Below are 25584 nucleotides of genomic sequence, written 5' to 3'. Positions count from 1 at the left end.
TGGGGCCTTACACTTTTTAGTGTAATGCTTTGTGTGGCCTCCGGAGGCAGTAGCTATACACCCAATCGTCTGGGTCTCCCAATTGGAGCTAGAAGAAAAGGAATTTACGGTAAGTAACAAAATTCCCTTCTTTTGCCTCCTTTCTTTTCCTCCCTTTTTTTTTTCTTTTTCTCCCCTCACTTTTTTTTTTCCTACTCTCTATACATAAATGTAACTTGGATTACTGTGGTCAATGGTACAATATATTGCTATGCACAAGCATTGCAATACGTAATATTGTACCTGTCAGTATGACACTGACAGAACGCCATTCTTCTTTCATGATCTAACAGGCCACCGTGCACTCCCTTCTCCCAGCCTCCTAAAACACTGCAATCCCTGTTGATTGCAGCATTTAGGGGGCTAAATGACCAGGGGCAGGCTGAGCATCACACCTGGTTCTGACAACCAGAGGTCAACTATCACACCAAGCTGCCAGCGGCAATCATGCAGGCACAGCTCCTGCGCCCAGCATAATCGCCATGACTTATCTATACGTTATCAGTTGGGAGCCTTTAATCATGTCTAACCATGACATAAGTATATCAAATGTCGTGAAGAGGTTAAAGCTTTGAAAGGCAGGTAATCTGACCATGTTATGACCTTCTGAAACCAGCTGTTTGTAATTTGCCCGCTGATTAATGCTGTCAGAATGGGTCACATTTATTTATTTTTACACTCTCTCTCCCAGGAACACAGATGCCACCACGTCCTCCTAGTGGACAGTCAGATGGTTTAATTCACCCTACGATGAACCAGGCTGGTCTTGGACAAGAGCGAGGTAAGGAGCAATTTTTGTCCAGTTCACACTTCACAGAAAGCACAAGGTTGTTGATTTCACTCATTTTAAAAATACAAGAAATGGATGTTTGTAAAGTGAAGTTAAATAGACCCCTTCAGTAAGTAAATTCATGTTTGCTTCCCTTAGGGTACATGCAGAGGAATACTCAAATACCTCAGTATGGATCTCCACAGCCTGGCCAAGCACTTTCTCCACGCCAGTCATCTGGGGGCCAGATGCATGCCGGAATGGGACCCTATCCGCAGAACTCTATGGGTAGCTATGGACCTCAGGGAGGACAGTATGGTCCCCAAGGTGTGTTCTTTGATAATGATATGATACTCTTGCTAAGGAATGTAATCTCTTCTGTATATTTATATTTTTAAAGAATATGAAATTTCTTTGTCGCTCCATTGGGAGACCCAGACAATTGGGTGTATAGCTTCTGCCTCCGGAGGCCACACAAAGTATTACACTTTAAAAAGTGTAACCCCTCCCCTCTGCCTATACACCCTCCCGTGCATCACGGGCTCCTCAGTTTTTTGCTTTGTGTTTGAAGGAGGCACACATTCACTCAAGCTCCACATTTTAGTCAGCAGCAGCTGCTGATTATATCGGATGGAAGAAAAGTGGGCCCCTGACAGGGCTCCCGGCATGCTCCCTTCTCACCCCACTAAGTCGGCGGTGCTGTTAAGGTTGAGGTACCCATTGTGGGTACACAGGCTGGAGCCACATGCCGTTTTCCTTCCCCATCCCTTAGAGGCTCTGGGAGAAGTGGGATCCTAACCGGTCATCCAGGCACTGGGACCGTGCTCCCTCCACAGCCCCTGAGGGAATCTGTCGGACAGGAGACTGAGTATCATCAGGGACAGGCCCTGCATCATAAAGGTACTCTGTGTCCCCTTGGGGACGGTGCATGGAGCACTTGGTCTCAGACGCTGCAGCGGCTGCTGTTTTTGTGTGAAGACCGGGACTACCGCGCCGACCGCGCCTGCTTGCCGGCCGCGGTATTAAATTTAGTCCCCGGCTTTTGCGGCCTAGTGCATTAAACTCCCGCCCCCGGGCCTGCCAGTCAGGGGTAAGGGCGGGACGGTCGGCCTGACGCCGACTGTGAGGGCTGGAGCATACTTTGGTGTCCTCCTCCCCCCTCACTCATCACTCTGGGGCACCAGATTCCCGCACTTAATGAGGCACGCCCACGGCTCCCTCCTAGCCACACCGGTCACCCGGTGCTGGTCCCCCTAGGGTGCCGAACTGTATATATATATATATATATATATATATATATATATATATATATATATATATATATATATATATATATATATATATATTATATTTGTATACATTTTCTAGGTTCGGCCGCAGTGTTTAGCCCTTGCTATATACCCTCTGTGATTACTCTCCTAGGAGAGAACAACATGTCGGTCACAAGGAGCAAGGGTTCCAAGACACAGGGCTGTTTTGCAACCTGTACTTCTTGTGCGGCTTTGCTACCTGCAGGTTCCACCTACCCTCACTGTGAGCAATGCTCGGACCCTGGGGTACTCACTCAGCCGGAGCCTCGGGCACTGGTGGGACCCTCGGCCCAGGTAGAACCGCCGGCCTCCCCTGTCTAGACGGCAGGGACAGAGTTTGCAGTTTTAGCTGAGAAACTCTCTGAGTCACTTTCACAATCCATGGCTCAGTCTATGGACAAATGGTCTGCTAAGATACTAGAAGCCTTACAGTCCAGACCGGCCCTTACACAGGCCTCGGACACTGCGGGGTCATCGCCCCTAGGCCCATCTCGGTCTGCGCCGCAGCATGCTCCTGGGGTGGCCCCTACGTATCACGTGGAGGACTCCGGCACGGACCGCAGTCCCAGACCGGCTAAGCGGGCTCGCTGGGAATCTTCCCCGACTTCATCACGCTGTTCGGGGTCTCAGCTTGAGGACTCTCTGGAGGATGAAGCGGAGGTCGCAGCCCAGGGCTCTGACCCTGACGTGGCTCTCAATCTTGATACACCTGATGGGGACGCCATAGTAAATGACCTTATAGCGTCAATCAACCAGGTGCTAGATCTATCTCCCCCGCCTCTACCTGTGGAGGAGTCGGCTTCACAGCAGGAGAAACACCAGTTTAGGTTTCCCAAACGTACACGGAGTGCGTTTTTCGATCACTCTAACTTCAGAGATGCTGTCCAGAAGCACAGAGCTTTTCCGGACAAGCGCTTTTCTAAGCGCCTTAATGACACACGTTACCCCTTCCCCTCTGACGTAGTCAAGGGTTGGGCTCAATGTCCCAAAGTGGATCCCCCAGTCTCTAGACTGGCGGCTAGATCCGTAGTAGCAGTGGCTGACGGTTCATCGCTCAAGGATGCCACTGACAGGCAGATAGAGCTCCTAATGAAATCCATCTTTGAAGCCACAGGCGCGTCTTTCGCCCCGGCCTTTGCAGCCGTGTGGGCACTCCAAGCTATCTCAGCTTGTCTGTCTGAGATTAATTCGGTCACACGTACCTCTGCTCCGCAAGTTGCGTCTTTGACTTCTCAGGCGTCGGCTTTTTCGTCATACGCCATGAATGCCGTCCTGGACTCTGCTAGCCGTACAGCGGTAGCATCCGCCAATTCGGTGGCAGTCCGCAGGGCCATGTGGCTACGCGAATGGAAGGCAGACTCTGCTTCCAAGAAGTTCTTGACCGGTTTGCCTTTTTCTGGCGACCGATTGTTTGGCGAGCAATTGGATGAAATTATTAAGCAATCTAAGGGAAAGGACTCGTCCTTACCCCAATCCAAGCCAAACAGACCTCAGCAATGGAAAATTCAGGCGAGGTTTCGGTCCTTTCGACCCTCAGCCAGATCCCAATCATCCTCGTCCAACAGGCCACAGAAGGGCCAGAGGAACTCTTCTACATGGCGGTCTAAGTCATGTCCTCCAAAGACCGCCGGAGGCACCGTCTCCAAGGCGGCCTCCTCATGACTTTCAGCCTCCACAAACCGCATCCTCGGTCGGTGGCAGGCTCTCCCGCTTTGGCGACGCCTGGTGGCCACATGTCCAAGACCGATGGGTGAGAGACATTCTGTCTCACGGTTACAGGATAGAGTTCTGCTCTCGTCCTCCGACTCGCTTCTTCAGAACATCTCCGCCCCCCGAGCGAGCCGATGCACTTGCTCAGGCGGTGGACACTCTGAAGACAGAAGGAGTTGTGATCCCCGTTCCCCTTCAGGAACGTGGTCGCGGTTTTTACTCCAACCTGTTCGTGGTGCCAAAAAAAAAGGACGGATCATTCCGTCCCGTTTTGGACCTCAAATTGCTCAACAGACATGTGAGCACCAGACGGTTTCGCATGGAATCCCTCTGCTCTGTCATCGCCTCGATGTCACAAGGAGACTTCCTAGCATCAATCGACATCAAAGATGCTTATCTCCATGTGCCGATCGCACCAGAGCATCAACGCTTCCTGCGTTTCGCCATTGGGGACGAACACCTTCAGTTCGTGGCATTGCCTTTCGGCCTGGCGACAGCCCCACGGGTCTTCACCAAGGTCATGGCAGCCGTGGTGGCAGTCCTGCACTCTCAGGGTCACTCGGTGATCCCTTACTTAGACGATCTCCTGGTCAAGGCACCCTCCCGGGTGGCATGTCAACACAGCCTGGCTGTTGCTCTGGAGACTCTCCAGAGGTTCGGGTGGATCATCAATTTCTCAAAGTCAAACTTGACTCCGGCCCAATCACTGACTTACCTCGGGATGGAGTTTCATACTCTCTCAGCGATAGTCAAGCTCCCGCTGGACAAACAGCGTTCGCTGCAAGCTGGGGTGCGCTCTCTCCTTCGGGCTCAGTCACACCCCTTGAGGCGCCTCATGCACTTCCTGGGGAAGATGGTGGCAGCGATGGAAGCAGTCCCGTTTGCGCAGTTTCATCTGCGTCCACTCCAATGGGACATTCTCCGCAAATGGGACAGGAGGTCGACGTCCCTAGACAGGAACGTCTCCCTTTCTCTGGCAGCCAAAACCTCTCTTCAGTGGTGGCTGCTTCCCACTTCTCTGTCGAAGGGAAAATCCTTCCTGCCCCCATCCTGGGCTGTGGTCACGACGGACGCGAGTCTGTCAGGGTGGGGAGCGGTTTTTCTCCACCACAGGGCTCAGGGAACCTGGACTCCGATAGTCCTCCCTTCAGATCAATGTTCTGGAGATAAGGGCAGTGTACCTAGCCCTAAAGGCGTTCCATCGGTGGCTGGAAGGCAGGCAGATCCGCATACAGTCGGACAACGCCACGGCGGTCGCGTACATCAACCACCAGGGTGGCACGCGCAGCCGTCAAGCCTTCCAAGAAGTTCGGCGGATTCTGCTGTGGGTGGAAGCCACAGCCTCCACCATCTCCGCAGTTCACATCCCGGGCGTAGAAAACTGGGAAGCAGACTTTCTCAGTCGCCAGGGCATGGACGCAGGGGAATGGTCTCTTCACCCGGACGTGTTTCAAGAGATCTGTTGCCGCTGGGGGACGCCGGACGTCGACCTCATGGCGTCTCGGCACAACAACAAAGTCCCGGCATTCATGGCACGGTCTCAAGATCACAGAGCTCTGGCGGCAGACGCCTTAGTTCAGGATTGGTCGCAGTTTCAACTCCCTTATGTGTTTCCTCCTCTGGCACTGCTACCCAGAGTGTTACGCAAGATCAAGTCCGACTGCCGCCGCACCATCCTCGTCGCTCCAGACTGGCCGAGGAGGTCGTGGTACCCGGATCTGTGGCACCTCACGGTGGGTCAACCGTGGGCACTCCCAGACCGACCAGACTTGCTGTCTCAAGGGCCATTTTTCCATCTGAATTCTGCGGCCCTCAACCTGACTGTGTGGCCATTGAGTCCTGGCTCCTAGCGTCCTCAGGCTTATCTCAAGATGTCATTGCCACTATGAGACAGGCCAGGAAACCAACGTCCGCCAAGATCTACCACAGGACGTGGAGGATCTTCTTATCCTGGTGCTCTGATAAGGGTTTTACCCCCTGGCCGTTTGCCTTACCCACTTTTCTTTCCTTCCTTCAATCCGGAATGGACAAGGGTTTGTCTCTCGGCTCTCTCAAGGGACAAGTATCGGCGCTATCCGTATTTTTTCAAAAGCGTCTAGCCAGGCTTCCACAGGTCCGCACGTTCCTGCAGGGAGTTTGCCACATAGTCCCACCTTACAAGAGGCCGCTGGAACCATGGGATCTTAACAGAGTGCTAAAGGCTTTTCAGAAACCACCCTTCGAGCCACTGCGGGATGTCTCTCTATCACGTCTTTCGCAGAAGGTGGCCTTTCTAGTGGCAGTCACTTCGCTCCGTAGAGTGTCGGAGTTGGCGGCGCTGTCATGCAAAGCCCCCTTCCTGGTTTTTCACCAGGATAAGGTGGTTCTGCGTCCGGTCCCAGAATTTTTCCCTAAGGTGGTATCCCCTTTTCATCTCAATCAGGATATCTCCTTACCTTCTTTTTGTCCTCATCCAGTTCACCAATGTGAAAAGGAGTTGCATTTGTTAGATCTAGTGAGAGCACTCCGGCTCTACATTTCGCACACTGCGCCCCTGCGCCGTTCAGATGCGCTCTTTGTCCTTGTCGCTGGCCAGCGTAAGGGGTCACAGGCTTCCAAGTCAACCTTGGCTCGGTGGATCAAGGAACCGATTCTTGAAGCCTACCGTTCTTCTGGGCTTCCGATTCCTTCAGGGCTAAAAGCCCATTCTACCAGAGCCGTGGGTGCATCCTGGGCATTGCGGCATCAGGCTACGGCTCAGCAGGTGTGTCAGGCAGCTACGTGGTCGAGTCTGCACACTTTCACGAAACATTATCAGGTGCATACCTATGCTTCGGCAGATGCCAGTCTAGGTAGGCGAGTCCTTCAGGCGGCGGTTGCCCACCTGTAAGAAGGGGCCGTTTTCGGCTCTTTTTATCGAGGTATTCTTTTACCCACCCAGGGACTGCTTTTGGACTTCCCAATTGTCTGGGTCTCCCAATGGAGCGACAAAGAAGAAGGGAATTTTGTTTACTTACCGTAAATTCCTTTTCTTCTAGCTCCTATTGGGAGACCCAGCACCCGCCCCTGTTCCCTTCGGGCTGTTGTTTTTTTGTGTACACATGTTGTTCATGTTGAATTGTTCTTTTGGTTCATGGTTCAGTTCTCCGAACATCCTTCGGATTGAATTTACCTTAGACCAATTTATAAGTTTCCTCCTTCCTGCTTTTGCACCAAAACTGAGGAGCCCGTGATGCACGGGAGGGTGTATAGGCAGAGGGGAGGGGTTACACTTTTTAAAGTGTAATACCTTGTGTGGCCTCCGGAGGCAGAAGCTATACACCCAATTGTCTGGGTCTCCCAATAGGAGCTAGAAGAAAAGGAATTTACGGTAAGTAAACAAAATTCCCTTCTTTGCTCTCTGCATAGCGATTAAATGAGTGCACTTTTCTTTTCTTTTCACAGGGGGTTACCCTAGGCAGCCAAATTATAATACAATGGCAAATGCAGGCTATCAAGGGGCTGGCATGGCCCCTCTTGTTACAGGTGGTCAGATGCATGGCCAAGGAGGCATGCCACAATATGGAGGACGCATGGGACATTCGGCAATGGGCAATCGACCATACGGTCCAAATATGGGAAACATGCCGCCACAAGTTGGAAGTGGGATGTGTCCTCCTCCTGGTATGAATCGTAAAGCACAAGAGGCTGCTGGAATGCATGGTACTGCCAACTCCATACAGAATAGGTAGGGATCTTTGCTCACATTTTTAGAACTATATATACATATTTGTTAAGGTTTGGCTTTTGCTTTACTCATGGCCTTTTTGTTTGGTTCTCCCCTTACCTAGATCACCTGGATACCCTAACATGAATCAAGCTGGTATGATGGGAGCTGGACCTCCATATGGTCAAGGCATGAACAGTATGGCCGCAATGATGAATACACAGGGACCTCCCTATATGGGAGGCAACATGGCCAATAACTCAGGTAAGCTGTAACCTTGTGGAAGTTCTAGATGTTGAAAATGGTATCTGATCTGCAGGCAGCATGTTTAAGAAGGAGGAGCTGATCAGATTAGTATACATTTTTGTGTGCAAAGTTATATCTGTATGCTAAGAGTCCATTGGACGCTCCTTTTCAGTGAATAACAGTCTCTCCTGTATGACTGTGCATGCAGAAATATCTGTCAGTGTGTGTGTGTGTATGTATGTATGTGTGTATGTGTATATATGTGTGTGTGTGTGTGTGTGTGTGTGTGTGTGTGTGTGTGTGTGTGTGTGTGTATATGTATATATGTATGTGTGTGTGTGTGTGTGTGTGTGTGTGTGTGTGTGTGTGTGTGTGTGTGTGTATATGTATATATGTATGTGTGTGTGTGTGTGTGTGTGTGTGTGTGTGTGTGTGTATGTATGTGTATGTATGTATATAATACATATATATATATGTGTATGTTTATATGTGTATATATATCTAATATATAAATCTGAATGTGTGTGTGGGTGTATGTATGTCCGGGATTGGCATCTGCACCGTTGCAGCTACAGCCACAAAATTTTGCACACTTCTGGACCCCGAGAGCGTCATAGGCTATGTTTTGACGGGAAATTGTAACGCCGCGCTTTACAGTTATTCACCAAAAAACCTGCCTCCATTAAAGCGAATGGAGCTTGGAGCCACAGTGCAGCCAGAACTTCAGAAGAATGCGCAGCCACGCCCTTATATGGAATGTTGGCGTGTCACAATGCAGCCAGGGAAAGAGGCAGGCAGACAGGGAAAGAGGCAGACACAGACAGGGAAAGAGGCAGACACAGACAGGGAAAGAGGCAGGCAGACAGGGAAAGAGGCAGACACAGACAGGGAAAGAGGCAGACACAGACAGGGAAAGAGGCGGGCACGGAGAGGCGGGCACGGAGAAGCACAGAGGCAGAGAGGGAAAGAGGCACAGAGGCAGAGAGGGAAAGAGGCAGAGAGGGAAAGGGGCACAGAGGCAGAGAGGGAAAGAGGCACAGAGGCAGAGAGGGAAAGAGCACAGAGGCACAGAGGCAGAGGGGGAAAGAGGCACAAAGGCCGAGAGGGAAAGAGGCACAGAGGCCGAGAGGGAAAGAGGCACAGAGGCCGAGAGGGAAAGAGGCACAGAGGCCGAGAGGGAAAGAGGCACAAAGGCCGAGAGGGAAAGAGGCACAAAGGCCGAGAGGGAAAGAGGCACAAAGGCCGAGAGGGAAAGAGGCACAAAGGCCGAGAGGGAAAGAGGCACAAAGGCCGAGAGGGAAAGAGGCACAAAGGCCGAGAGGGAAAGAGGCACAAAGGCCGAGAGGGAAAGAGGCACAAAGGCCGAGAGGGAAAGAGGCACAAAGGCCGAGAGGGAAAGAGGCACAAAGGCCGAGAGGGAAAGAGGCACAAAGGCCGAGAGGGAAAGAGGCACAAAGGCCGAGAGGGAAAGAGGCACAAAGGCCGAGAGGGAAAGAGGCACAAAGGCCGAGAGGGAAAGAGGCACAAAGGCCGAGAGGGAAAGAGGCACAAAGGCCGAGAGGGAAAGAGGCACAAAGGCCGAGAGGGAAAGAGGCACAAAGGCCGAGAGGGAAAGAGGCACAAAGGCCGAGAGGGAAAGAGGCACAAAGGCCGAGAGGGAAAGAGGCACAAAGGCCGAGAGGGAAAGAGGCACAAAGGCCGAGAGGGAAAGAGGCACAAAGGCCGAGAGGGAAAGAGGCACAAAGGCCGAGAGGGAAAGAGGCACAAAGGCCGAGAGGGAAAGAGGCACAAAGGCCGAGAGGGAAAGAGGCACAAAGGCCGAGAGGGAAAGAGGCACAAAGGCCGAGAGGGAAAGAGGCACAAAGGCCGAGAGGGAAAGAGGCACAAAGGCCGAGAGGGAAAGAGGCACAAAGGCCGAGAGGGAAAGAGGCACAAAGGCCGAGAGGGAAAGAGGCACAAAGGCCGAGAGGGAAAGAGGCACAAAGGCCGAGAGGGAAAGAGGCACAAAGGCCGAGAGGGAAAGAGGCACAAAGGCCGAGAGGGAAAGAGGCACAAAGGCCGAGAGGGAAAGAGGCACAAAGGCCGAGAGGGAAAGAGGCACAAAGGCCGAGAGGGAAAGAGGCACAAAGGCCGAGAGGGAAAGAGGCACAAAGGCCGAGAGGGAAAGAGGCACAAAGGCCGAGAGGGAAAGAGGCACAAAGGCCGAGAGGGAAAGAGGCACAAAGGCCGAGAGGGAAAGAGGCACAAAGGCCGAGAGGGAAAGAGGCACAAAGGCCGAGAGGGACAGAGGCAGACACGGAGAGGGACAGAGGCAGACACGGAGAGGGACAGAGGCAGACACGGAGAGGGACAGAGGCAGACACGGAGAGGGACAGAGGCAGACACGGAGAGGGACAGAGGCAGACACGGAGAGGGACAGAGGCAGACACGGAGAGGGACAGAGGCAGACACGGAGAGGGACAGAGGCAGACACGGAGAGGGACAGAGGCAGACACGGAGAGGGACAGAGGCAGACACGGAGAGGGACAGAGGCAGACACGGAGAGGGACAGAGGCAGACACGGTAAGAGAGGGAAAGAGACAGTTACCATCCCGGGCGGTAATACATTCTATTTATACATTCTATCCCGGGAATGTTAATACATTCTATTCTGTTAACAGCAGTTATTAACCCGGGCAAAGCTGGGTAGTACAGCTAGTATGTATATGTGTGTGTGTATTATAATATATGTGTGTATGTATATATATATATATGTATGTGTGTGTATATATATATATATATATATATATATATATATATATATATATATATATATATATATATATATTACAGTTAGGTCCAGAAATATTTGGACAGTGACACAAGTTTTGTTATTTTAGCTGTTTACAAAAACATGTTCAGAAATACAATTATATATATAATATGGGCTGAAAGTGCACACTCCCAGCTGCAATATGAGAGTTTTCACATCCAAATCGGAGAAAGGGTTTAGGAATCATAGCTCTGTAATGCATAGCCTCCTCTTTTTCAAGGGACCAAAAGTAATTGGACAAGAGACTCTAAGGGCTACAATTAACTCTGAAGGCGTCTCCCTCGTTAACCTGTAATCAGTGAAGTAGTTAAAAGGTCTGGGGTTGATGACAGGTGTGTGGTTTTGCATTTGGAAGCTGTTGCTGTGACCAGACAACATGCGGTCTAAGGAACTCTCAATTGAGGTGAAGCAGAACATCCTGAGGCTGAAAAAAAAGAAAAAATCCATCAGAGAGATAGCAGACATGCTTGGAGTAGCAAAATCAACAGTCGGGTACATTCTGAGAAAAAAGGAATTGACTGGTGAGCTTGGGAACTCAAAAAGGCATGGGGTCCACGGATGACAACAGTGGTGGATGATCGCTGCATACTTTCTTTGGTGAAGAAGAATCCGTTCACAACATCAACTGAAGTCCAGAACACTCTCAGTGAAGTAGGTGTATCTGTCTCTAAGTCAACAGTAAAGAGAAGACTCCATGAAAGTAAATACAAAGGGTTCACATCTAGATGCAAACCATTCATCAATTCCAAAAATAGACAGGCCAGAGTTAAATTTGCTGAAAAACACCTCATGAAGCCAGCTCAGTTCTGGAAAAGTATTCTATGGACAGATGAGACAAAGATCAACCTGTACCAGAATGATGGGAAGAAAAAAGTTTGGAGAAGAAAGGGAACGGCACATGATCCAAGGCACACCACATCCTCTGTAAAACATGGTGGAGGCAACGTGATGGCATGGGCATGCATGGCTTTCAATGGCACTGGGTCACTTGTGTTTATTGATGACATAACAGCAGACAAGAGTAGCCGGATGAATTCTGAAGTGTACCGGGATATACTTTCAGCCCAGATTCAGCCAAATGCCGCAAAGTTGATCGGAGGGCGCTTCATAGTACAGATGGACAATGACCCCAAGCATACAGCCAAAGCTACCCAGGAGTTCATGAGTGCAAAAAAGTGGAACATTCTGCAATGGCCAAGTCAATCACCAGATCTTAACCCAATTGAGCATGCATTTCACTTGCTCAAATCCAGACTTAAGACGGAAAGACCCACAAACAAGCAAGACCTGAAGGCTGCGGCTGTAAAGGCCTGGCAAAGCATTAAGAAGGAGGAAACGCAGCGTTTGGTGATGTCCATTGGTTCCAGACTTAAGGCAGTGATTGCCTCCAAAGGATTCGCAACAAAATATTGAAAATAAAAATATTTTGTTTGGGTTTGGTTTATTTGTCCAATTACTTTTGACCTCCTAAAATGTGGAGTGTTTGTAAAGAAATGAGTACAATTCCTACAATTTCTATCAGATATTTTTGTTCAAACCTTCAAATTAAACATTACAATCTGCACTTGAATTCTGTTGTAGAGGTTTCATTTCAAATCCAATGTGGTGGCATGCAGAGCCCAACTAGCGAAAATTGTGTCACTGTCCAAATATTTCTGGACCTAACTGTATATATATATAATATATGATCATACATACATACATACATACATACATACATACATACATACAAATGCCAGGGATTTCAGTGAATAATATACAAGTTATACTGAAACTTTTTCAAGGTCCCTATACTGTTCAGCTTCTCCTCTATATTATGCTGTCCACAAATCATCAAATCATGCTGTGTGTGTAATGTGACTGATTTCCTTTAAAGAGAACCTGTCACCAGGTGTTTGCTATTCCATCTGAGAACAGCATAACGTTTTGCCAGAGACCCTGATTCCAGTGATGTCACTTACTTAGTTGTTTGCTGTCATCTTGATTCAAATCAATGTTTTCTCTGCTGCAGATCTAGCAGTTATACAGAGCTCATGAATATGTTGGACTACCTGACAGCAGGATAAGTAGTCCTCTAATGGTAATCTACTGCTGATTTAATCAGTGATTTTATCAAAACAGCCCAGTAAGTGACACACAGCTGGAATCAGGCTCTCTGCCCCTACATTATGCTGCTCTCAGATTAGGTGGCAAAAACCTGGTGTCAGATTCCCTTTAACTGTGCGTCTTTAAAATCAACGTATGATAATATCTTTGACAGGCATGGCAGGTAGTCCGGAACTCATGGGACTCTCAGATGTTAAATTGACCCCGACACCCAAGATGAATAATAAAGCAGATGGAACACCAAAAGCAGAGACCAAATCAAAGGTACTTTAGATATTCAGAAAATATAAAAATGTATGTTTTCTTACCGAGTCACAGTAATTCGGGAAGTGAGGAGAAAGGGACCAGGTGTGTGGACAAAATGGAACACCTATTAGTCAAATGTGAAAATAAAATTTATTTATATATATATATATATATATATATATATATATATATATAGTCCCAATGTTTGTATCTTAATTGAACGGAGTGGACTTAGGCCGGCTTTGCACACTACGACATCGCAGGTGCAATGTCGGTGGGGTCAAATCGAAAGTGACGCACATCCGGCGATGTCGTAGTGTGTAAAACCTTTTTGATACGATGAACGAGCGCACAAGCGTCGTTATCGTATCATCGGTGTAGTCTCCGACATTTCCATAATGCCGGTGCAGCGACAGGTACGATGTTGTTCCTCGTTCCTGCGGCAGCACACATCGCTGTGTGTAAAGCCGCAGGAGCGAGGAACATCACCTTACCTGCGTCCCGGCTGCTATGAGAAGGAAGGAGGTGGGCAGGATGTTTAGGTGCGTTCTGCACCTCAGCGTAACTGCATGCGTCCTGCGTCTCCTTCTATGAAGATTGTGCATAATCCATTGCCACGTGGCATTTTAGAACGCAGCAATTTGCATGCTGCCAAATCGCTGCGTTCTAAAAATCAACATGTCACTTCTTTTGTGCGCTTTGGATGCGGTCTCCATTCTGTCTATAGGGAGAGGCAGCATCCGGAGCACACAAATTCTGCATTCGTCAAAGTTTCAGAACGGAGCTTTTCAGCTGCGCTCTGAAGCGGACATGCAGTGACAAAATGCTGCGGTGCAGAGCGCACACACGTGGGCACATAGCTTTATACCCTATTTCTAGTTATGTTATTGTTAAGCAGTAGTTTGATGCTTATATACCTTTTTTAAAATGTTTTGTCACAATCGGTGCTTTCTTTGTCGCTCCTAATTGGGAGACCCAGACAATTGGGTGTATAGCTACTGCGTCCGGAGGCCACACAAAGCATTACACTTAAAAGTGTAAGGCCCCTCCCCTTCTGCCTATACACCCCCCGTGGGATCACGGGTTCCTCAGTTTTCAAGCTTTGTGCGAAGGAGGCTGACATCCACGCATAGCTCCACTGTTTAGTCAGCAGCAGCTGCTGACTATGTCGGATGGAAGAAAAGAGGGCCCATACTAGGGCCCCCAGCATGCTCCCTTCTCACCCCACTCTTTGTCGGCGGTGTTTGTTAAGGTTGAGGTACCCATTGCGGGTACGGAGGCTGGAGCCCACATGCTGATTCCTTCCCCATCCCCATTAGGGCTCTGGGTGAAGTGGGATTTTACCGGTCTCCAGGTACAGAGACCGTGCTCCATCCACAGCCCCTGGGATCTGCTGGACATGGAGCTGAGTATCGTCAGGGACATGGCCCTGCTACATTAAGGTACTCTGTGTCCCCGTGCAAATCGCGCACACACACACCAGCATTGCTGGGTGTGTTAGTGCCCCCGGGACAATAGCGCTGTGCGCGTGTGCCACACTATCTTCAGCTAGCTGAAGGAGTTAATGGTTTGGAAACGGTCGCGCCGGCCGCTGCTGTCAGTTTTAACTGCGGCGCGGCTGGGACTTGTGGTTCGCCGGGGACTTCCGCGCTCGCCGTGCATATTTGACGGCCGCGCTTACTACTACAGTCCACGGCTTTTTCCGGCCTAGTTCGTTTCGTTCCCGCCCCCAGGCCTGCCAGTCAGAGTGGGGGCGGGACGCTGTGCAGAACATCAGCGCCGAGGGCTGGAGTTTACTTTACATACTCCAGCCCTCACACTGAACACAGTGAGACGCTGGTTTCCCGCTCTTCGTCTGAGGCACGCCCACGGTCCGCCCCTCTTCACTGAACGCCGGCAGCCATTCCTGACGTGCTGTTTGAGCTGGAGAAGGGGAGACAAGTTATGGGAGACCCAGGCACGGGATTCTAGCGACCACACACCCGCTTTCAGCGGGCGGTAAGCGACACCTCTGGTGCCTACCCCACTTGTGCTGCAGTGTTCATTTGTATTTTTATGCTATACATTGCACTGTACTGGCGCTGGTAATTCTTCACTATATACCCTCTTGGATTGCTCTGAGACAACAGCATGTCGTCCGCAAAACCAAGGGTGCCAAGGCACAGGCTTTCTATGCTGCCTGTACCGCATGTGGGGCTACTCTACCGGCAGGTTCCACTGACCCCCATTGTGTGCAGTGCTCAGCCCCTGTGGCACTTGTTCGGCCGGGGCCTCTGCTAGAGGTGACCCAGGGAGAACCACCTGTGAATACTGTCCAGGTGACGGGGACAGAGTTTGCAGCTTTGCTGATAGATTATCTGTGACTATGACTAAAATCCTAGAAACTTTGCAGTCTAGACCAGTAACGCAGACCATGGGCACGGTTGAATCACTGTCCCCTGGTCCCCCTCATTTGGAACAGCTCCGGGCTCCGGAGGTGTCCCATGCATTCCAGGGTGACGGCTCTGACACGGACGACAGTCCCAGACAGCCTAAGAGAGCTCGCTATGAGCGGCCCCCTACATCATATCACTGGTCAGGCTCTCAGCAGGAGGATTCTCTGTGTGATGAGCCGGAAATAGCTGATCAGGATTCTGATCCCGAGATACTCCTGATGGTGACGCCATAGTGAACAATCTTATCGCGTCCATCAATAAAATGTTGGATATTTCTCCCCCAGCTCCAAGTGGAGGAGTCAGCTTCACAGGAGAAATTCCATTTCAGATTTCCCAAGCGGAAATTAAGTATTTTTCTGGACCATTCTGTCTTTAGAGAGTCAGTCCAGAAACACCACGCTTATCCAGATAAGCGTTTCTCCAAACGGCTTAAGGATACACGTTATCCCTTTCCTCCTGATGTGGTCAAGAGCTGGACCCAGTGTCCCAAGGTGGATCCCCCTATCTCCAGGCTTGCGGCTAGATCCATAGTTGCAGTGGAGGATGGGGCTGCACTTAAAGATGCCACTGACAGACAGATGGAGCTCTGGTTGAAATCCATCTATGAGGCTATCGGCGCGTCGTTTGCTCCTGCATTCGCAGCCGTATGGGCACTCCAAGCTATTTCAGCTGGTCTTGCACAGATTGACACGGTCACACGTACATCTGTTCCGCAGGTGGCATCCTTAACCTCTCAAATATCTGCATTTGCGTCTTACGCGATTAATGCTGTCCTGGACTCTACGAGCAGTACGGCAGTGGCATCTGCTAACTCCGTGGTTTTACGCAGAGCCTTGTGGTTAAGGGAATGGAAAGCAGATTCTGCTTCCAAAAAATGTTTAACCAGTTTACCATTTTCTGGTGACCGACTGTTTGGTGAGCGCTTGGATGAACTCATAAAACAGTCCAAGGGTAAGGATTCATCCTTACCTCAGCCCAGACAAGACAAACCCCAACAGAGGATGGGACAGTCGGGGTTTCGGTCCTTTCGAGGTTCGGGCAGGTCCCAATTATCCTCGTCCAAAAGGACTCAAAAGGATCAGAGGAGTTCAGATTCTTGGCGGGCTCAGTCACGCCCAAAAAAGACAGCCGGAAGACCCGCTACCAAGGCGGCTTCCTCATGACTTCCGGTCTCCTCCCTCCGCATCCTCGGTCGGTGGCAGGCTCTCCCGCTTGGCGACATTTGGCTGCCACAGGTCCAAGACCGTTGGGTGCGAGACATTCTGTCTCACGGGTACAGGATAGAGTTCAGTTCTCGTCCTCCACCTCGATTCTTCAGAACGCCTCCGCCTCCCGACCGAGCCGATGCTCTCCTGCAGGCGGTGTGCACTCTAAAGGCGGAAGGAGTGGTGATCCCTGTTCCTCTTCAAGAGCAAGGTCACGGTTTTTACTCCAATTTGTTTGTGGTACCAAAAAAGGACGGGTCTTTCCGTCCCGTTCGGGACCTAATGCTTCTCAACAACCACGTGAGAACCAGACGGTTCCGGATGGAATCCCTCCGATCCGTCATCGCCGCAATGTCTCAAGGAGATTTCCTAGCATCGATAGATGCTTATCTCCACGTACCGATTGCTCCAGAGCATCAGCGTTTTCTACGCTTCGTTATAGGAGACGAACACCTTCAGTTCGTAGCCCTGCCTTTTGGTCTGGCGACAGCCCCACGGGTCTTCACCAAAGTCATGGCAGCTGTAGTTGCAGTCCTACACTCTCAGGGACACTCCGTGATCCCTTACTTAGACGATCTGCTGGTCGAGGCGCCTTCTCAAGAGGCATGCCAACACAGCCTGAACGTGGCGCTGGAGACCCTCCAGGGTTTCGGGGGGATCATCAACTTTTCCAAGTCGAATCTAACCCCGACCCAGTCGATAACATATCTTGGCATGGAGTTTCATACTCTCTCAGCGGTAGTGAAGCTTCCGCTTGTCAAATAGCGTTCATTGCAGACAGGGGTGCAATCTCTCCTTTAAGGTCAGTCACACCCCTTGAGACGCCTCATGCACTTCCTAGGGAAGATGGTGGCAGCAATAGGGGCACTCCCTTTCGCGCAGTTTCATCTGCGTCCACTACAATGGGACATTCTCCGCCAATGGGACGGGAGGTCGAGGTCCCTCGACAGCAACGTCTCTCTCTCTCAGGCGGCCAAGGATTCTCTTCGATGGTGGCTGCTTCCCACCTCATTGTCGAAAGGGAAATCCTTCCTACCCCCCTCCTGGGCGGTAGTGACGACAGATGCGAATCTGTCAGGGTGGGGAGCAGTCTTTCTCCACCACAGGGCTCAAGGTATGTGGACTCAGCAAGAGATCAACGTTCTGGAGTTCAGAGCAGTGTATCTTGCTCTACAAGCCTTCCAGCAGTGGCTGGAAGGCAAGCAGATCCGTATTCAGTCGAACAACTCCACAGCGGTGGCATACATCAACCACCAAGGAGGAATTCGCAGTCGGCAAGCCTTCCAGGAAGTCCGGCGAATTCTGACGTGGTGGAAGACACGGCTTCCACCATATCCGCAGTTCACATCCCAGGCGTGGATAACTGGGAAGCAGACTTCCTCAGTCGCCAGGGTATGGACGCAGGGGAATGGTCTCTTCACCCGGACGTGTTTCAAGAGATCTGTCGCCGCTGGGGGATGCCGGACGTCCACCTAAGGGCGTCTCGGCACAACAACAAGGTCCCAGTTTTTCATGGCATGGTCTCACGATCACCGAGCTCTGGCGGCAGACGCCTTAGTTCAAGATTGGTCGCAGTTCCGGCTTCCTTATGTGTTTCCACCTCTGGCTCTGTTGCCCAGAGTGCTGCGCAAGATCAGGTCCGACTGCCGCCGCGCCATCCTCGTCGCACCAGACTGGCCAAGGAGGTTGTGGTACCCGGATCTGTGGCACCTCGCGGTAGGCCAACCGTGGGCACTACCAGACCGACCAGACTTGCTGTCTCAAGGGCCATTTTTCCATCAGAATTCTGCGGCCCTGAACCTGACTGTGTGGCCATTGAGTCCTGGATCCTAGCGGGTTCAGGATTGTCTCAAGAGGTCATTGCCACCATGAGACAGGCCAGAAAACCTACCTCCACCAAGATATACCACAGGACGTGGAAAATATTCTTGTCTTGGTGCTCTGCTCAGGGAGTCTCTCCCTGGCCATTTAGTTTGCCTACTTTTCTTTCCTTCCTGCAATCCGGGTTGGAAAAAGGTTTGTCGCTCAACTCCCTCAAGGGGCAAGTCTCAGCGCTATCTGTATTTTTTCAGAAGTGCCTAGCACGACTTCCTCAGGGACGCACGTTCCTGCAAGGGGTCTGTTATATCGTCCCTCCTTACAAGCGGCCGTTAGAGCCCTGGGATCGGAACAGGGTTCTAATTGTTCTTCGGAAGCCGCCTTTCGAGCCTATGAGGGATGTTTCCCTTTCTCGCCTTTCACAGAAAGTGGCCTTTCTAGTAGCGGTCACGTCTCTCCGGAGAGTGTCCGAGCTAGCAGCGCTGTCATGCAAATCTCCCTTCCTGGTGATTCACCAGGACAAGGTGGTCTTGCGACCTATTCCGGAGTTTCTCCCTAAGGTGGTATCCCCGTTTCATCTTAATCAGGATATCTCCTTGCCTTCCTTGTGCCCTCATCCAGTTCATCAATGTGAAAAGGATTTGCATTGTTGGATCTCGTGAGAGCGCTCAGGATCTACATTTCCCGCACGGCGCCCCTGCACCGCTCGGATGCACTCTTTGTCCTTGTCGCTGGTCAGCGCAAAGGGTCGCAAGCTTCCAAATCCACCCTAGCTCGGTGGATCAAGGAACCAATTCTTGAAGCCTACCGTTCTGCTCGGCTTCCGGTTCCCTCAGGGCTGAAGGCCCATTCTACCAGAGCCGTGGGTGCGTCCTGGGCATTACGACACCAGGCTACGGCTCAGCAGGTGTGCCAGGCGACTATCTGGTCGAGTCTGCACACTTTTACCAAACACTATCAAGTGCATACCTATGCTTCGGCGGACGCCAGCCTAGGTAGACAAGTCCTTCAGGCGGCGACGGCCCACCTGTAGGGTAGGGCTGTTTTTACGGTCCTATCACGCGGGGTTATTATACCCACCCAGGGACTGCTTTTGGACGTCCCAATTGTCTGGGTCTCCCAATTAGGAGCGACAAAGAAGAAGGGAATTTTGTTTACTTACCGTAAATTCCTTTTCTTCTAGCTCCAATTGGGAGACCCAGCACCCGCCCTGTTTGCTTAGGGATTTTTGTTGGTTCGGGTACACATGTTGTTCATGTTGACTGGTTTCGGTTCTCCGATGTTCCTTCGGATTGAATTTGTTCTTAAACCGGTTATTGGCTTTCCTCCTTCTTGCTTTGGCACTAAAACTGAGGAACCCGTGATCCCACGGGGGGTGTATAGGCAGAAGGGGAGGGGCCTTACACTTTTTAGTGTAATGCTTTGTGTGGCCTCCGGAGGCAGTAGCTATACACCCAATTGTCTGGGTCTCCCAATTGGAGCTAGAAGAAAAGGAATTTACGGTAAGTAAACAAAATTCCCTTCTTTATTATAATGCTTTAGTAGAATTTAAATTTTCATGATCAGTCACTCTTTTACCACAGGGAGAAAGGCAATGAAAAAAAAATCCATAATTCTGGAATTGCTGGCTTTTGATCATTCTGCCTCCTAAAAATCTGAATAGAAAGCAATAATAAAAATGTGCCCAAAAATGGTACAACAAAACCTTCAACTTGTCCCACAAAAAGCAAGCCCTCACTTGATTGCAGAAATATTGAAAAGTTACAGCTCTCAAAATATGGTGATGCAAAAATGAATTTATTTAAAAAAAAAATTGTTTGTGATAGTAGCCAAACATAAACTTTATAAATGTGGTATCGTTATAATAGTGACCCAAACAATAAAGATGTCTTTGTACCACAGAGGGAACAGCATAAAAAATAAAAGCAATTATTGGAACAGCTGTTGATTTGTTCATTCTCCTTCCTAAAGATCACAATAAGGCTCGATCACATAATACGTGATTCAGACAGAACCTCTGACGGAAAGTTCCCTATAATGAGGCAAGTTACCTGTGCTATGTCCTATGCTCCCGGCGGTGGTGCGTAAAAGTGCAGTCGACCACAGTTTTCTGTACCTCTGAAAAGGACACCGCTGAACAGAGGCTAGACAAAGTCCAGAGTAACTGCAGCTTTATTATAGTGACTGGATCGGCCAAGGGCTTCATCTGAATCATGTCATTCAGCAATGTAGATGGAAATCCCTACACAAGTGTTCAGCGTAGAGCACAGAATATATGTGATCCAAAATTTTATGTAAAGTGTTCCCAATAAAAGCTTCAACTCAATCATCAAAGAAAAATATGTCCCCACTTAGGTGCGTCATCTGTCTGTTAATAGAATATAGAGGTTTCCATGGTACTAGTAACAGTCTTTGGAAAAGTAAAAAGCCCGTCCTCCATTCAAAGAAGTCCAAATTCTGCACTCAAATCCAAATGCCTCCTTCTGAGCCCCGCAGTGTGCCTAATCCACCTTTAGCGTTCACATGTTTGGTATTCCTGTTTTCGTTTCTAACTTTTCTTCCTCTTGAATTATCTCTGCACCCACTTTATGTACCTGCAGCTCAAGCAAACTTGACATCTTCTTTTGCTTGATTGCCAAACATCGCAGTCAGAGCTGGCACCACCCGGCCTCAGTGTCCAGCCTTGCCCTTTGCCCACCCTCTGCACTCGTTGGCTGTCAGTATTCTCCCCAGCACTGACCTCTCATCACAACAGCATTGGAAATAACAGCCCCACGTAGCTCTCTGCACTCCCAAGACCCCCTTACACACACACACACACACACACACACACACACAGTGCTCTGCAGCCCATAACAGCATTATGCGTCCCCACCGTGTAGTGAATAAATACATATTCACCTCTCCTCTGTCCCTGCAGCTGCTCTTCGTTCACCCGCTGTCTGCACTCTGCATATCTCAGCACAGTAGTGACGTCACAGCTGTGCTGAGCTGTTAGAGAGCACAGACACCAGCGGGACAATGATGAGAAGGCGTGCTGCGCTCCGTCTCATCGTTGCTTTCAAATGTATCCGCATCTGCGATGCCAATACATTTAAAAGTGTGATCCTGAGCGGGTGGCCCAGTGCTAGCGCTGACACCACGGGTAGCCGTTGCCAGAGCCCATCAGCTCACGGGCCCCATAGCCGTAACGTGGGAGGGTGAGGGGAATGTAGGGAGTGTGCGGGGGAAGGGTGGGTAGGGACTTCGACCGTACTGTACATGCACAGCATGGCGGCTACATGACATCTGCTGTGATGCCCTTCTACAAGCTCCTGCCCCTGTCGACGTGACATTACAGGAAGTAGCAAAATCCCAGCAGGAGAGGTCAGATGACCACTCTGAGCCTGGGGAGAAAGGCTGACAGTAGGGCATTTAGTAGTTGCTACCTATCTACCGGCCCCTATGTAGCCCAATAGTGAAATTTAAAAAAAGCCAGATAACCCCTTTAATTTACCAGGTGCATGTGACCAAAATCACGAGCTGGGCACTGCAATGGCAGACATAAAATTTTAATTCCGCAACATCTATTGTGGCTTGTTTCTGGAAAACATCCATGGAGTCAAAATAGTCACTACGCCTCTAGATAAATTCCCTGAGGGGTGTAATTTCCAAAGTGGAGGAGACTTGAAGGGAATTCTGTTGTTCTGGTACTTTGGAGCTCTGTATACGGAGTCCGCAAACTACTCTGAAAAAAATCTGCCCTTCAAAAAATGAATAGTGCTCTTTCCTTCCTGAGTCTCACTGTGTAGCTAAGCAGTACTGTACAGCCACATGTGGGGTATTGCCACGTTCAGCAGGAAATGCGACAAATTTTGTTGCCATTTTTACCCATATTCCCATGGAAAAATGTAAAATCTGAGGCTAAAAGAAAATTTTAGTGGTAAAAATGTAAAAAAATTTTTTTCTTTGCCGGCCAAATGACATAAAATTCCATGACACAACTGATGTCAGTATAATCGCTGCACTCCTAGATGAATCAAATCCAAAACTCCGTTAATTGTCACTACTATGAAATATTAAACCTAATAATGCCCTTATAAAAGTGTAGGCAAACCATGTGACGGAAGGAAAAAGTGACCGAGAACGATAAAATGTGAATATAAAAATATTTTTATTTTATTAAATTAATTTAAAATACATATATCACCAATGACAATAACAGACAGGGAGATACCCAAACAAATAGCAGCAGGACAAGTAAAAGTGCAAGTGAAATATAGACCCAATTAATTTAATAAATCCTATGTTAAAATATTCCAGGAAATACAATTAAAGTGCTAGAAAGTTTATATTTGTACAAAAACCGCAAATGTGCAAAATTTTAAGGTGCAGCTAAAAGTGCAATGACGATATCGCGGGGCACAAAAACTACAGTATATCTGCAGATGTCCATAGATAGGTGTAAATAGCCTTAGTGAGAATCACTAGGGAAGACAAAGGGAGTAAATATACCTTAATTGTGGTTGGGTCAGGATGGTTCAAGTAACCTGCTTGCCTACTGCAGATCCCGACACGTGTTTCGTTACTTCCTCAGGGGGTGATGGGTCCTAGATGAATGTTTGTAAAATATGGTCACTTATGGAGGCATTCAGTTATTCTGCCACCCCAGGAGGTCTGCCAATGTGACATTTCATCCTCAAACCATAACAGCAATAACTGCACTATAATATCGCGCTCCTTGCCTTCTGAGGTTTGTACTGTGCCTCAAAAGTAGTTTTCCACCACATTTTGGGATATTTGTGTACACATGTAAAAATGCACAACAAATTGTATTGTCCACTTTCTCTTGTTTGTGAAAATGCAAAAGTTGGGGCTAAAGCAAAATTTTTGTAGGTCAAATGTGTTTGTTTTTTTGTTTTTTTCATGGCTGACACGGTATCAAATTCTGCCCACCACACCTCTAGATAAATTCCCGAGGGGTGTAATTTCCAAAATGAGGTCACCTGTGGGGGTTTCCACTCTTAAGGCACACCAGGGACTTTGCAAACACGATATGGCGTCCGCTATCTATTCCAGCCAATTTTGCGCACCAAATTTTAGCACTAACATTAAATTGTTATTCCCATCTCCAAGATCCTTCAATTAGAAATGTAGTCTAGTTCTCCTGATATAGACATATCTCTTACCTCATGGCTATAGCGATAATGGAGGCGGCAGCTGTGCAAAATTTATATAAAGGGCATTCAGCAGTGCACGAGAAACTTGTCCCGTTCAGTTACAGGCCACGCCTCTCGGCTATAGTGATGATGGCGGCAGCCGCTTTGCAAAATTTAAATAAATTGGCTTCAGCGGTGCACGAGAGACCTTGCCCCGTTCAGTCACAGGCCATGCCTCTTTAATACTACAGAGCTAAAACCGAGAGAAAGATGTGTGTGTTTTATATAATGCTAAACGTGTCCTCCTGATGCAACTGTTTGATTGCCCAAAAGGCCTACTTTAAAAATAATGGTTAGCCACTACAAAAGTAACTGGGGCCTCATTTAAGGCTAGCCTTTAGACTAAGATCTCTCTAGTTGCCTATAGCCACTGCAGTAGTAACTGGAGCCTTGTTTCTGAAGATGGCCTCCCAGTCTGAATGCTCTGGTTGCCTATAGCAACCAGAGTGCAGCTTTTAGCATTGAACCTGCTGATGTAAAAGCTGACCCCTGAGTGGTTGCTATGGACAAATTTAACACTTATCAAGAGTAACCAATAATCTGTAATATAATGCTGAACGCGTCCTTCTGTCCAAAGTCGGGATGACTGATGTGTGCGCAGTGCTAAGTTCACATGTTGAATTCCTCAATAAAATGGCGTCGGAGTCTGCGTGTGTGTATACCGCCAACTCTGGCGCCATGTTATTGAAGAAACTGTCTTTGTGAATATCACCAGTATGTTTCAGATGATATTTGCAGACACATTGTCTTCAATAAAATGGTGACAGAGTTGGCGGTAGGTGCTCACGCTCCATTTTAGTGAAGAATTCAACTACGATGTGAACATAGCACTGCACACACGGCGGCCATAGGGATGATAGCGGCAGCCACAGTGCAATATTTAAATAAAGGGAAGGAAAGCAGCCAGGGGGCTAATCTATATATACAGCAGAGTGTATGTATGTCTGCTAAAGGAATTCACACCGTTGCATGTACAATCACGACATTTTGCACAGACACCCCATTTGACTCAGGGAACGTCATAGACTGTTTTGAGGAGTAATTTTAACCCCGTTCTTCAGTTATTTGCCAAAAAAACCTGCCTCCATTAAAGTCAATGGAGCTGGAAGCCACAATGCAGCAAGAACTTTAGAAGAATGCACAGCCACACCCTTGAATGAAATGTTGGTGTGTCACAGTGTATGCAGGGAAAGAGACAGACAGGGAGACACGGGGAGAGGGAGGGAGAGATAGAGAGAGACACAGACAGAGTTGCGAAGGATGTATGAATCAAGCCCGCATACAAGGTTATCCTGCAACAACAGTTGCTTCCTTCTGCTCAGGCAAAGTTCCCAAACTCTGAGGACTGGTTTTTCCAGCAGTACAATGCGACATGCTACACAGCTAGGTCAAACAATGTGTGGATGAAGGACCACATCAAAACCCTGTCATGGCCAGCCCATTCACCAGACCTGAACCCCATTGAAAACCTCTGGAATGTAATCAAGAGGAAGATGGATAGTCACAAGCCATCAAACAAAGAAGTGCTTAAATTTTTGCACCTGTAGGAGGGGAAAAAAGTGCAGTAGGGTCTTACCCGGTATGAGGGTAGACAGACAAGACAGAAATATACTCACTTGGTAAGGTTGTGCCAGTCACAACCCCCTATAATAGCTTGTGAGTGCCTGGTGGTTTAGCAGCAGCCCCGAAATGGAATGTAATATATAAGTATAAAGGAGAACGGGTTTATGCCGCGCTAGAAACCACAGATGCTTGTAGATTAAAAGATTTCCTTTTATTTTACAGTTCTATGCGTTTCAGAGACATCTGAGAAAGAAAAAGAAATCCTATGATTTCTTTTTCCTGAGGAAGGAGACTGAGATGTTTCTGAAACGCGTAGAACTGTAAAATAAATGGAAATCTTTTAATCTACAAGCATCTGTGATTTCTAGCGCGGCATAAACCCGTTCTCCTTTATACTTGTATATTCAATTTTTGCACCAGGAGTGGCATAAGGTCACCCAAA

The 25584-nt window shown here is 48.9% G+C and overlaps 1 protein-coding gene across 2 annotated transcripts in view; it reads left to right on the top strand.

Annotated features, from left to right (window-relative positions):
* Nucleotides 1–25584, top strand: part of ARID1A (AT-rich interaction domain 1A) — a 330997-nt gene that overhangs the window by 210557 nt on the left and 94856 nt on the right. For both annotated transcript variants that reach the window (XM_075335909.1, XM_075335910.1), the window contains 5 exons: nt 731–820; nt 968–1135; nt 7252–7534; nt 7638–7777; nt 12832–12941. In XM_075335909.1, the coding sequence (XP_075192024.1) occupies nt 731–820; nt 968–1135; nt 7252–7534; nt 7638–7777; nt 12832–12941 (791 nt within the window). The remainder of the gene's footprint in view (nt 1–730; nt 821–967; nt 1136–7251; nt 7535–7637; nt 7778–12831; nt 12942–25584) is intronic.

Source organism: Anomaloglossus baeobatrachus, chromosome 2 (genome assembly GCF_048569485.1).
Source record: "Anomaloglossus baeobatrachus isolate aAnoBae1 chromosome 2, aAnoBae1.hap1, whole genome shotgun sequence".
Lineage (NCBI taxonomy): Eukaryota > Metazoa > Chordata > Amphibia > Anura > Aromobatidae > Anomaloglossus > Anomaloglossus baeobatrachus.
This window is presented reverse-complemented; position numbering and strand designations above follow the sequence as displayed.